The sequence below is a fragment of the Podarcis bocagei genome (genome assembly GCF_964188305.1).
Source record: "Podarcis bocagei genome assembly, chromosome: 7".
In the NCBI taxonomy this organism is placed as follows: Eukaryota; Metazoa; Chordata; class Lepidosauria; order Squamata; family Lacertidae; genus Podarcis; species Podarcis bocagei.
In genome coordinates this window covers 64,857,728-64,869,313 of record NC_138132.1, presented here as the reverse complement: position 1 = coordinate 64,869,313, position 11,586 = coordinate 64,857,728, and the positions used below count along the sequence as shown (strand labels likewise).

The window sequence follows — 11,586 nt, the reverse complement described above, 5'->3', positions numbered from 1 at the left end:
CTAGCAAAGACCTCATGAGCTATGAGAAGATGTTGTCACAGCAAAGGCGGCTGGCAGGGCCTTCAGTTCCAATGGCTCTGCTCTTGAAGGTCTGCAATCCTTAAAAGACCTGGAATTTACTCTGCAGTTCATGTTCCTGCATGGCTGTGGAACAGGAGATGCTATAGGGGAGTTATCTCTAGAACCTGATGGTGATTAAGGATCCACATAATCAGTCCTCAGAAAGTGATTCAGAGCGGTTTTGTCTGATCTGAATGGGATAACTTGTGTGTCATCTGAAGCTGAGTTCTTGGATTGAGATTGGGACTCAGGTGTGGGGAACGTCTCATCCTCCATCTGAGAAATGTTGAGTGGCAAGACCTTCTCCTTATTCTCTTCTTTCCCCTTCCTTCCCCCCCTCTGCTCTGCGGATTCCATGGCTCTAAGCATCACAATTGTGTTAGATTCTGAAGGGAAAGCATGAGATCTAATGGCCAGTGGTGGGCAATGTATCACTCTCTTGACTCCATGCGCCATGGTTCCTGGTCTCAGAAGTTCAACTCAGATGAACTTCTCTACAGGACAGAAAGAAGCTGGGAGCTGACCATTAATAGGTGTCCATCATACCTGGGACTGGGGGATCAGTTTGTGTTGTTGTGTGTTCATGGCGTACTAACCAGAACTAAGCTGACATTTCTCGGAAGAAATTTAATGCTTACTCTGACAGTTATGCCCATTCCCGAAATAAGTCCTGTTTGATGAAAGTCCCGTACATTGTACATCTTAGTAGCTTCCTCCTTGAAGCTTCCTCCTTGAAGCTTCTCGGCCTTTTGGCTAAGATCAAGTGTAGAAGCTTCCTCCTAGTTGTTGTTGTTTTTTAGGGGGATTTGTGATGACCACGGGTTTAATTGTATGCAAATCCAGCACTTTGAGTTTCTCATACGGTGTTTATTAATGCTCCCCTCCGGTGGGAAATAGTGCTACTTTGCAATTGTATACTGTATTTATAACTATATTTTTTATATAGGAATGTCCCTGGCACATTTCCTGGAGGTTTTATAAAAGAAAAGAAGTTGCTACAAATTGGGTCTGAAAGAAATCAAGAGGACAGTGTGGGTGCTGTTCTCTGGGAAGAGGGATTGACTCTTAAAACTTTCTGGAAATGGTAGCTCTGTGAAGGGAACAGGAGTCTCTTAACAACTCTCAGCATCCTTCCCAAACTGCAGCTCCCAGAACTGCAGCTCCATGACATAAAGTGGTATCACAGTGTTTTAAATGTATGGCATGAACATGCCTTGGTGTCTGTTCTTTGCATCTGCAAATATGCTTATGTTATATTTGGGCTATCACGATGCCATGGTGAAGTTAGGTAATATTAGACTCTGGGTTAAAAATTACTTCCCCGTTCTTTAGCTGGAAATGTGCGTTACTTCTAAATGTTATCAGCCAACCCTGCTGCTTTTGGGAGGCCCTGGACCTCTGCTGCAAAGCGCTCTCTTTGGGGCTGCTCTGGAAAAGTGCCTGGAATCTTCCACTGACCCAAAATGTGACAGCATATCCTCCAACATTTCTCTGATGAAAATAGGGATGTCCCATTCCATAATGATAATTTTACTATTTATACCCCACGCATCTTGCTGGGTTGCCCCAGCCACTCTGGGCAGCTTTCAACATATATAAAAACATAATAAAACATTAAACTTTTCATTAAACATTAAAGCCCTTCAGATGGCTCAGGGGTCGGATAACTCCATATCCTTCAACATTTCTCCAATGAATATAGGGACATCCTAAGGAAAAGTGGGACATTCTGGGATCAAATCAGAAACCGGGACAGTGTCTCTAAATCAGGGATGTCCCTGGAAAATAGGGAATTTTGGAGGGTCTGTGAAAGGAGTGTATCACTTTGCTGTTGAAACAATCACACCAGCTTCTGATTGGTTTCCAGGCTCAATTCAAAGCACTTCTAAAGGCATTTAAAGACATTTTAACTTCTGCACCCTTGGATATCTGAAGGGTAGCCTCTTCTCTTAAACCTGCATGGTTATTCAGATCATCCGCAGAGACCCTCCTGAAATTCCCTCCCCCAACCCCCTAGCATCTGAAGTATATCAAGTGAGGATCTCTAGTTCTCAGAGAAACCTCCAGAGAGTGAAACTTTGGTGCAGAGACCCCAAGATTGCTACCCAAACATTGAGACATGTGACCTATAAGAGTTCTAGTTTTATGAAAGGCCCAGCCCTCTTATACCAGCCCTTCCCCAAACTCGTGATCACCAGCCCAGGGACAATGGGAGTTGTAGTCCAACAACACGGACTACCTGGCTTTAATGTAAGTCACTTTGGGGCTAGCAGATATGTAGCAAACAATAATAAACATCTGAAGGGCACCAGGGCAAGGGTGGCTGTTTCAAAGCAAGGAGCCCTTTTCCAGCCTGAGAACCAGATTCCGGCCACTTTTTCCTGGTCAAAATGGACAAGGTCAGTAGCAAAGCAGGGTGAGGGCTAGAGAGGAAAACGAAAACTATTTTTGTGACAGTTCGTAAAATGTAAAGTGATGTTACAATTCTGAATGTGAGGAATCTGTGGTTTTTATTAGTGCTCTGTTCCTCAGGTGATCAGCTGATGTGGGAATTACCTCTTCCCTTTTCTGCTTCTTGTTTTCCTCAGACATGAGGCGACTTCTCCTGATTGCTATCTTGGGGGTGGGCGGTAAGTGCTAAAAAGTTCCTCGCTTACTTTTGCTACCAGAAGCCCCTTTTTCTCAGCAAGCTGCCTTGTGCCGAGTCAGGCGCTTGGTCCCCCTCTGGATCGGTATTGTCAGCACTGACGGATAGCAACCCTCCAGGAAACTGGGCAGTATCCATTGATCTGATTGGACCCCACCCAGATACCATCTTCTATTGAACAGTGGGCTATAAATCATTTATGGAAAGAAAGAAAGAAAGAAAGAAAGAAAGAAAGAAAGAAAGAAAGAAAGAAAGAAAGGGAGCCATCTTAGCCCGTCTTGTGCTGGAAAGGGTTTGGACCTGTCAGCTGCTGAGACATCCACCCACTGGTGCAGCCAGCAACCCCTTCCCACCTGCCAAATGTGGGTGGGTGGGCAGAGGTGCCCCCAGGGGGGTCCCTACTGGCAGAAGGGGGTGCTCCAGAGATGGGGAAATGGAGGGGCTGAGACTGCCTGGCAGTGGCGTAGCGTGGGTTGTCAGCACCCGGGGCAAGGCAAGTAATTTGCGCCCCCTAACCCGTGGATTTGTGCCCCCTAACCCGTGGATTTGCGCCCCCTAACCCTAACCCCCAGATGTTGCGCCCGGTGCGGCCGGCCCCCCCTGCACCCCCCACGCTACGCCACTGCTGCCTGGGATCCGCCGGATCACGAGCAGGTGAGATAAGTTGCAAAATCCGGCTAAGTGCAAATTTCGAAGGCCAGCCGTGTTTCGATTTGAGCATTGCTTTGGAAATAGGGGCACCTGCCATGGCATGCGGATGGCATTGAATTGCCCTCCTGTCCCTGGACCAGATCCTGGCTGAGGTGGGCTTTTTGCACTTTCTCTCTCCAAAATGCGGGCCGTGACAGGGGACCCCCACCTGTTTTCCTCCTCCTCCTGCTGCTGTTTGTCCCCTTCCCAGCTCTGTCCGTCATCCACGGCAGCCTGCTCAACTTCAAGGTGATGATCGAGAGGATTACCCACAAAAATGCCCTCATCCACTTCAATGGATATGGGTGCTACTGCGGAAAGGGCGGGAGAGGGAAGCCGAGGGACCAGACAGACATGTGAGTTGGCCGGCGCGATACCCTGGGCCTCCACAAAGACACCACGAGCCTCACTCAGCCAGACAGGGTGGGGGGCGGCTTTGCTTGCAGGCGATGCCAGATATTCCTGGTAGGTGGGGTCTGGTGCGCCAGAAACCGGTGTGCATCAACAATGCATCCCTCCCTGTGATGCTGCCATGCCAGCATAAGTGGGTGAAGAAGAGGGCTGATTAACCTGCTCAAACACATTTCCCTCTGTTAGGACAGGGCTGGGGAAACCTCAAGACTGAACTCTACAGCGCCACCTGGTGTCACAGTGTTATAACACATTTAAAACGCCTGTTGTGTGTGTAGCAATGTACAGTGGTACCTTGGGTTAAGAACTAATTCATTCTGGAGGTCCGTTCTTAACCTGAAACTATTCTTAGCCTGAGGTACCACTTTAGCTAATGGGGTCTCCCGCTCCCGCTGCACGTTTTCTGTTCTCATCCTGAAGCAAAGTTCTTAACCCGAGGTACTATTTCTGGGTTAGCAGACTCTGTAACCTGAAGCATCTGTAACCTGAAGCGTCTGTAGCCCGAGGTACCACTGTAGCTGAGTTCCATATCAGTGTGTATGAAGATTCAATGTTTAGACTATTTTTAAGGAAAGTGCTGGTGCTCTGCTGTTTTCAGTGTAGCTATCCGCATGTTTTAACAGATCCCTGTGGGTTAAACCACAGAGCCTAGGACTTGCCGGTCAGGAGGTCGGCGGTTCGAATCCCCGCAATGGGGTGAGCTCCCGTTGCTCAGTCCCTGCTCCTGCCAACCTAGCAATTCGAAAGCACGTCAAAGTGCAAGTAGATAAATAAGTACTGCTCCTGTGGGAAGGTAAACGGCGTTTCTGTGCACTGCTCTGGTTCGCCAGAAGCGGCTTAGTCATGCTGGCCACATGACCCGGAAGCTGTACGCCGGCTCCCTCGGCCAATAAAGTGAGATGAGGGCCGCAACCCCAGAGTCGGTCACGACTGGACCTAATGGTCAGGGGTCCCTTTACCTTTACCTTTTAACACACACATTTCTATTAATGCTTGTTTTTTAATTATTGCTTTTCCCTCTAGCTTTTAGCCGTTTCTATTTTAGGTGTAAGCCACCTTGAATCCCTGTCTGGTAAAACTGTGGGATGTAAATAAATATAGTAATAACAATATTTTATTTTATTTTTAAATGAAAGCTCAGCAGCGCAGTGGAGGGGGGGGGGAGGACACAAAAATTCTCAAAATCTCAACAGGGGCTTCCTGCCAGCAGGCCTTCCTCCCCCTGCACCCCCCTTTTTCTCCCCTTCCAGGTGCTGCTATAAACACGACTGCTGCTATGAGGGTCTACACAGCAAGCAGTGCCACCCATATATTGATCACTACAGATACCTGATCATCAATGACGATGTTATCTGTGGTGAGTGGCGGGCAGAAGGATTTGGGTTTATTTTCCTTTGCCCACCTTCCCTTTAGAAGAAGGCGGCCATTCATAGAACCATTCCACAGAACTGTCTCCAGATATGCCCCACCCCCATTTATTTCTGGTGGTCTCGATCAGGCTTGCTGAACTCTCCCTGAGCTGCACCCCTCACTGGCCTTGCTTCTTGCCCTCCTGGAGAGGTTCAGCTTGGCCAAAACATGTTCTCAAACTCTGGCAATGCCTGTTGCTTGCCTGGGAGGAGAATGAAGAGGGGGTGTGTGTGAATGTGTTTAGACGCCGGCCTACGGTACAAAGGCACTTCTCACATGAGGTTCCAGTCAAAAGGAAGCTTTGCATCCTGCAAGCCTGACGTCTCCTCGCCGCTTTTGCCTCTGCAGAGTACAGAAACAATACCCACTGTGCCGTGTTGGCGTGCGAATGCGACCGCCATGCGGCCCTCTGCTTCCGAAAGTATGCCAAAACGTACAACAAGAAGTACCACCGTTACCCCTACGTCTTGTGCAAAGAAACCACCCCTAAATGTCGACGCAGCAAGAAGCCGAAGTAGGAAAGTCCGAGAAGCAGGCAAACTGGATGCGGGCTTGATGCAGAGGATTGCTTTGAGAGGGCAATCTCTCCCGTGGGAAAGAGGACCAGAGCGGAAATGCAGGGGGTTTTCTTGCTTGTGTGTTTTTCTGCATGGATTCCAAAGTCAGCAGCATTTATTGTTGAATTTTTGAAATCTCTGCATTTCAAAGTTCACGTTTGATGTCAAAGGGACGCTCCCCACAAGCTGCATCTTAATTTGCAAAATTGACGTGTTGGCGTCTCAGTGCTTTTCCTCGCCCCAAGGACTAAATCCAAGATTTGTCTATTACTGGAAATGTGGGGCATGGGCAGCAATAAACCATTATTTATTTATTTGTTTATTAACACGAACTCTTTGTTAAAATTGTTTTTCTTCCCAACCCTGATTTTCCCATCGAGGAAGTGCCTGTGGTGGCTAACTAAGCAGCTAGATTAGAAATTCAAATATTCAAAAAGTGTACCTGGCAAGCAGTTCTAGCTGTGTAAAAGAGATGACTGTAGGGGGTCTACCTATAAAATGGCTGTATTCCAAGTCAGAACCTTGGCCCATTAAGCTACCTCTCCCATGGTGTCATCTGCAAAGTCCTTCAAGTCATTTACAAAGATATTGAACAACACAAGGCCTAGGACAGAACCCTGTGGCAACCCACCTGTCCCAGGATGATGAGGAACCATTAGTGAGCGCTCTTTGGGTTTGGTCAGTTAACCAGCTGCAAATTCCCATAGCAGTAGCATTGTCCAGCCCACATTTTACCATCTTTTCTGCAATAATATCATGGGGGACTTTGTCAAAAGCCGTACTGAAATCAAGATACATTACATCGACAGCATTCCTCTGATCTACCAAGCTTGTAACTCAAAACCTATGCTTGGCTCTTTGTAGTCACAGCATTCTTTTCTAAGTGTTCACAGAATGACTTTTTAATTATCTGTTCTATTACCTTTCCATAAGCATCAAGCTGACCTGCTGGTAGTTGTCTGGGTCTTCCCTTCCCACCCCTGTTTTGAAGATGGGGACAACACTGGCCCACTTCCAGTCCTCAGGGACCTTTCCTCCCAGAATTCTCAAAGATTATAGACGAAGGCTCTGAGATTACATCTTGGCAGGGTAAGGGGTGGGAAAGGGCCTTCTCTGTGGTGGCCCATAAGCTGTTGAAATCCTTCCCTACAGAGGCGTGCCTACATTGAACAGCTTCTAGCGAATGCTAAAGACACATGGCTTTACCCTGGTGTTCGACATTTGAGGTTTATATTTGTAGGACCCGCCTTATTCCTGTAATTTTGTTTTTAACACTGTCTTTTAGGTGTTGTAATAATCATATTCATCAGCAGCCAGTGACCAGGTTAGTACTTTATTTATTACACAGAGACAGGGAGTTTCCTCTCTCCTTTTGACACCCCACAACGGCTTTAGTACAAAAAACCCCCTTTAAATACAAAATACGCTTCTTCCTCTCGCACACACGCACACACATACAAACATACACACCTCTGTCCAAATGCTCTCCCACTCAAGTTATATATTAAATATTACAACTGTACAATATTTATACGTGCGAGAGGAAAATTTGATTAGAGAAATAACAGCCCCACCCCCAAGGTATTAGTAAGACAAAAAATACCCCCACAAATGTTACATCAGTTATTTCTATTTGAGTTCACAGAATCCAAAGAATGTAGAGTTGGAAGGTACCCCCACGTTTCATCTAGTCTGACCCCCTGTGATGCAGGAATCACAGCTAAAGAATCCCTGACTGTGGGCCATCCAATCTCAGTTTAAAAACCTCCAATGATTTATAGAACCATAGGATTGTAAGAGTTGGAAGGATCCCCCAAAAGTCTCCTAGTCTGACCCTCTGCAGTGCAGGAGTTGACAAGAGCCGTTGAATTGATCACCTGCAGAACAGACACCGTTAGATCTCTAACAAAAATTGGAAAAGTTTTCATGCCTTCCAGCTGGAATGCTGCCTAGTCAGTTGGACCCCTGGTTACGGAAAAATAGAATAAAAGGCCAAGGTTAGCCAATGTCAAACTATTGATTTAGAAAGATCAGAGGACCACAGCCATCTGATGGAGGATGCAGTGACATCTCTTTTCCTCCCTCCAACCCCCACTGGAATCATGTAGTTGGCATTCAAGAGCAAGATATGTGTCCTCAGGACACAAGACCCCAGGCTTTGGTCACACACATCTGCATCCGTCGCCCTTTGGTTTTGCCAAGAATAGCATCAAATATCTCTGAGCCAATGGGCTCTTTGTCATGTTCAGTGAAAGGTCTCCCTTGCAAAAGTGGAAACACCTGGACTCAGTTGCCAGTTCTGTGCTACTCATGTGATAAGAATCATAGCGTTGGAAAGGACCCTGAGGGTCATCTAAGCGCAACCCCCTGCCATGCAGGAATGGTGGCAGCAAATAGGAATAAAATAATCTTTTTCTGGCTCCCTCTCTCCCTCTCCTACACACGTACATACACTCTTGCCCCCATGTGCTACAACACGGCTGTTCATCCTGCAATGCCTCCTACACACAAACTTGACTGCCAACTAACCTTCCCTGTTCCCTGCAGCGTCATCCCCTGACTCCTGTAGACAACTTTGCCCTCCTCTGGCATCCCTCTGCATGCCATCTCCATCAATCCTGCCGTCACAGAATCACAGAACTGTAGAGTTTGGAGAAGGGACCTCAAGGGTCATCAGATCCAACCCAGAACTAGTTTATTTAGCTGGATCAGACGGTTGGGTTCACCTAGCCTAGGACTGTCTTCCTTTGGCTGGTGGTGGACCTCCTTGCCAGCCCACAACCTTAGAAGATTTGCAGGTTGAGATGCTCCTCACCCACCTCCACCCCTGTGGCCCGGCTCTTCTCCTTTCCCCTGAAATTGTAGAATTGGAAGGGACCCCAAGGTTATCCAATCCAACCCCCTGCAATGCAGGAATCACAGCTAAATGGGTATCTGGATGCTGGATCCATTGGCGGTGTGGGGAGTGGACAGACAGCCCTCAGAGGCTTTGAGAAGGAACCTCCAAGATGGCTTCCCAGACATGAAGCACGCTGCTCAACCAGGAAAGGGCACCGTCACAAACGGAGACCTTTCTGCTCCTCGGAGCAGCTCAGCCTTGAAGAGCTGACATTTTTAGACAGGAGGGGCAGAGGCTGCTCAGTTCGCAGGTGTTCAGGCACCTGGAAAAGCTCCTCCCCTTTAGTGAAGGCTGAAGCCACTCCACATTCCAAGAGCATCCAAGAGCCCCAGAAGCCCCCTTCAGATCTTTGTCTCTGGACCTCTTGGGTCAAGTGCCGGGAAAGAGTCTCGGATCCTGGCCAGCTCCATGGCGCAGAGGCGGCCGAAAACTTTGCTGTACCAGTCTGGAGACCGTCCCCTGGAAAGACAAAAGAGCAACAGGTTAGCGGGGGGCATCTTCCACGCTGCACAAGCGGAATTCCCTGTTCATTGATACTGAGACTCCATCGAAGTCTCAGGAGGAGTAGGAAGATGCCCAGGCAATCTGCAAGGGCTTTAGTTGTTGGACAGTGGAATGGACTTGGTGGAGGACTCTCCTTCGTTGGAGGGTTAAAAAACAAACAAAAACTGATTTTATTTATTTTCATGGTACAGACAATAAATTTTGAGAAAACAATTGTTACAACAGTAAACAACAAGTAACTTGTCCTGATAAAATGGCAGACTTTTATCATGCCATGCGTTAAAAGTTTCATTTGGCTGGGCGGGGTCCTGCCGCAGTCCGAACTATGTATGTATTCAATGAACATTTGCCATATGTTATAAAAGGAACATGGATTGTGTTTGGCGCTCTCACTTGGCATGTTAGTTTCTCAGCCAATGCTATTGACCATACTCTGTTATACCAAGAATCAGTGTTCAGCCCATCACCGGTTTTCCAACATCTGGCTATCTCCATATGAGCAGCAGTCAATAGAAAGGCTGAGGGGTCATCTTTAGGATAATCATGAGAGCCAGTGTGGTGTAGTGGTTAAGAGCGGTAGTCTCGTAATCTGGGGAACCGGGTTCGCGTCTCCGCTCCTCCACATGCAGCTGCTGGATGACCTTGGGCCAGTCACACTTCTTTCAAGTCTCTCAGCCCCACTCACCTCACAGAGTGTTTGTTGTGGGGGAGGAAGGGAAAGGAGAAAGTTAGCCGCTTTGAGACTCCTTTGGGTAGTGATAAAGCGGGATATCAAATCCAAACTCTTCTTCAGACAGAATCCTAAGCCCAAGTAGTGAAAGTGCAGGGGACATTTTTTAAAGCTGAGATCAGATGGCCATCTGCCAGGGATGCTTTAACTGAGATTCCTGCAACAGGTTAGCACACCTCTTTGCACTTTTTGACACCTGAGGTGCTTCACTGAATGGTGCCCAACTCTTTTCCGCCATCGACTCTGTTCCGTTCGACTTGGAGCAGTTTTGTTTTATAGCAGCACTGGTTTCCTCTGCTTTTATAACCATGTGCTGCATGGCTGAGATTCCTGCGTTGTGGGGGGTTGGACTCTGCAATTCTATAAAATGAAAGGACTCGGCCTCTGAAACCCTGGATACCCACGGACAGTCCGTTTAGGCCAGTGTTTCCCAAACTTGGGTCTCCCACTGTTTGTGGACTACAATTCCCATCATCCCTGACCACTGGCCTTGCTAGCCAGGGATAATGGGAGCTGTAGTCCAAAAACAGTTGCGAGACCCAAGCTTGGGACACCCTGCTTTAGGCAATACAGAGTCAGGCAGACCAATATTCTTACTCTAAGACACCTTTCTTTGGCTTAACAAAAATAAAAGCAGCGCTCCTGGTTCATGCTTTGCATACATCTTCCTGCTAATCTTTGGTGTAGTGGTTAAGAGCGGTAGACTCGTAATCTGGTGAACTGGGTTCGCGTCTCCACTCCTCCACATGCAGCTGCTGGGTGACCTTGGGCCAGTCACACTTTTCTGAAGTCTCTCAGCCCCACTCACCTCACAGACTGTTTGTTGTGGGGGAGGAAGGGAAAGGAGAATGTTAGCCGCTTTGAGACTCCTTCGGGTAGTGATAAAGCGGGATATCAATTCCAAAATACTACAGGGGGCATCTTCTACACTTGGGGGTCCCTTTCAACCTTACAATTTTATGATTCTGTAGGCTTGGCTGGACAGCTCACCTGAGATCTGAGCGGCAGATATGGGTCACTCTGGAGCGCCCCATCCCACAGGGCTCCATCAAGTACTGGGAGGTCAGGACCACTGCCCGGACCCCACCTTCCAGGGGCAACGTCTTATGGTCCAGGGATAAGGACACGAGGAGGCAGCCTCCTCGGGGCAAGTCTGAGCGCCATTTTCTGCAAAGGAAAAACAAAACGGGTGAGCAGGAACAGTCAGGCTGTGGATCATTAGGATAGTAACTGAAAAGAAAACTGCCAATATCATTATACAAATCTATGGTGCAACCACATTTGGAATCCTGGGTGCAGTTCCGGTTGTCTCACCCCCTTGATCGTTTTTGTTGCTCTTTCCTGAACCTTTTCCAACTCTGCAATATCCTTTCCATTTTTAAATTCGTTTTTATTCAAGATTTACAAGAACATCTTTAATAAAAATGAATTTAAAAGCGAAAAGGATATTGCAGAGTTGGAAAAGGTTCGGAAAAGAGCAACCGAAAAAGGGGGTGGAGGAAATCCCCTAAGAGGAAAGGTTGGGACTTTTCAGTTTAGAAGAAACACAAGCGAAAGGCGACATGATAGGAGTTTATAGAAGTAGGTGTGGCATGGAGAAATAGACAGAGAATTTTTTGCTCCCCCTCTCTCTCACAACACTAGAACTCATGGACATTCGATGAAGCTGAATGTTGGA

At 47.5% G+C, this 11,586-nt stretch overlaps 2 protein-coding genes across 5 annotated transcripts in view; one reads left to right on the top strand and one right to left on the bottom strand.

The window, feature by feature from the left end:
- Positions 1–465: 465 nt before the first annotated feature.
- Positions 466–6,091, top strand: LOC308592185 (basic phospholipase A2 PLA-B-like). 2 transcript variants are annotated; one of them, XM_081203477.1, is made up of 5 exons: positions 466–593; positions 2,649–2,690; positions 3,609–3,753; positions 5,059–5,165; positions 5,567–6,091. In XM_081203477.1, the coding sequence occupies exons 2-5, from the start codon at positions 2,651–2,653 to the stop codon at positions 5,734–5,736; spliced, it is 462 nt and encodes a 153-aa protein (XP_081059603.1). In that variant the 5' UTR covers positions 466–593; positions 2,649–2,650; the 3' UTR covers positions 5,737–6,091. The 2 variants fall into 2 exon arrangements, with proteins under 2 accessions (XP_081059603.1, XP_081059604.1); XM_081203478.1 differs by lacking the exon at positions 3,609–3,753.
- A 1,004-nt stretch (positions 6,092–7,095) lies between these two features.
- Positions 7,096–11,586, bottom strand: part of STARD8 (StAR related lipid transfer domain containing 8) — a 71,660-nt gene continuing 67,169 nt past the window's right edge. For all 3 annotated transcript variants that reach the window (XM_081203989.1, XM_081203988.1, XM_081203990.1), the window contains 2 exons: positions 10,899–11,075; positions 7,096–9,133 (listed from right to left, as the gene is read on the bottom strand). In XM_081203989.1, coding sequence (XP_081060115.1) covers positions 9,016–9,133; positions 10,899–11,075 — 295 coding nt within the window. In that variant the 3' untranslated portion in view covers positions 7,096–9,015. The remainder of the gene's footprint in view (positions 9,134–10,898; positions 11,076–11,586) is intronic.

What these genes read in the sequence shown, in the direction of transcription:
- LOC308592185 (XM_081203477.1), top strand. Translation starts at nt 2,651, where the DNA reads ATGAGGCGACTTCTCCTGATTGCTATCTTGGGGGTGGGCG. An exon ending in CCGAGGGACCAGACAGACAT is followed by an intron (nt 3,754 to 5,058) that starts GTGAGTTGGCCG and finishes CTCCCCTTCCAG; the next exon opens with GTGCTGCTATAAACACGACT. An exon ending in CAATGACGATGTTATCTGTG is followed by an intron (nt 5,166 to 5,566) that starts GTGAGTGGCGGG and finishes TTGCCTCTGCAG; the next exon opens with AGTACAGAAACAATACCCAC.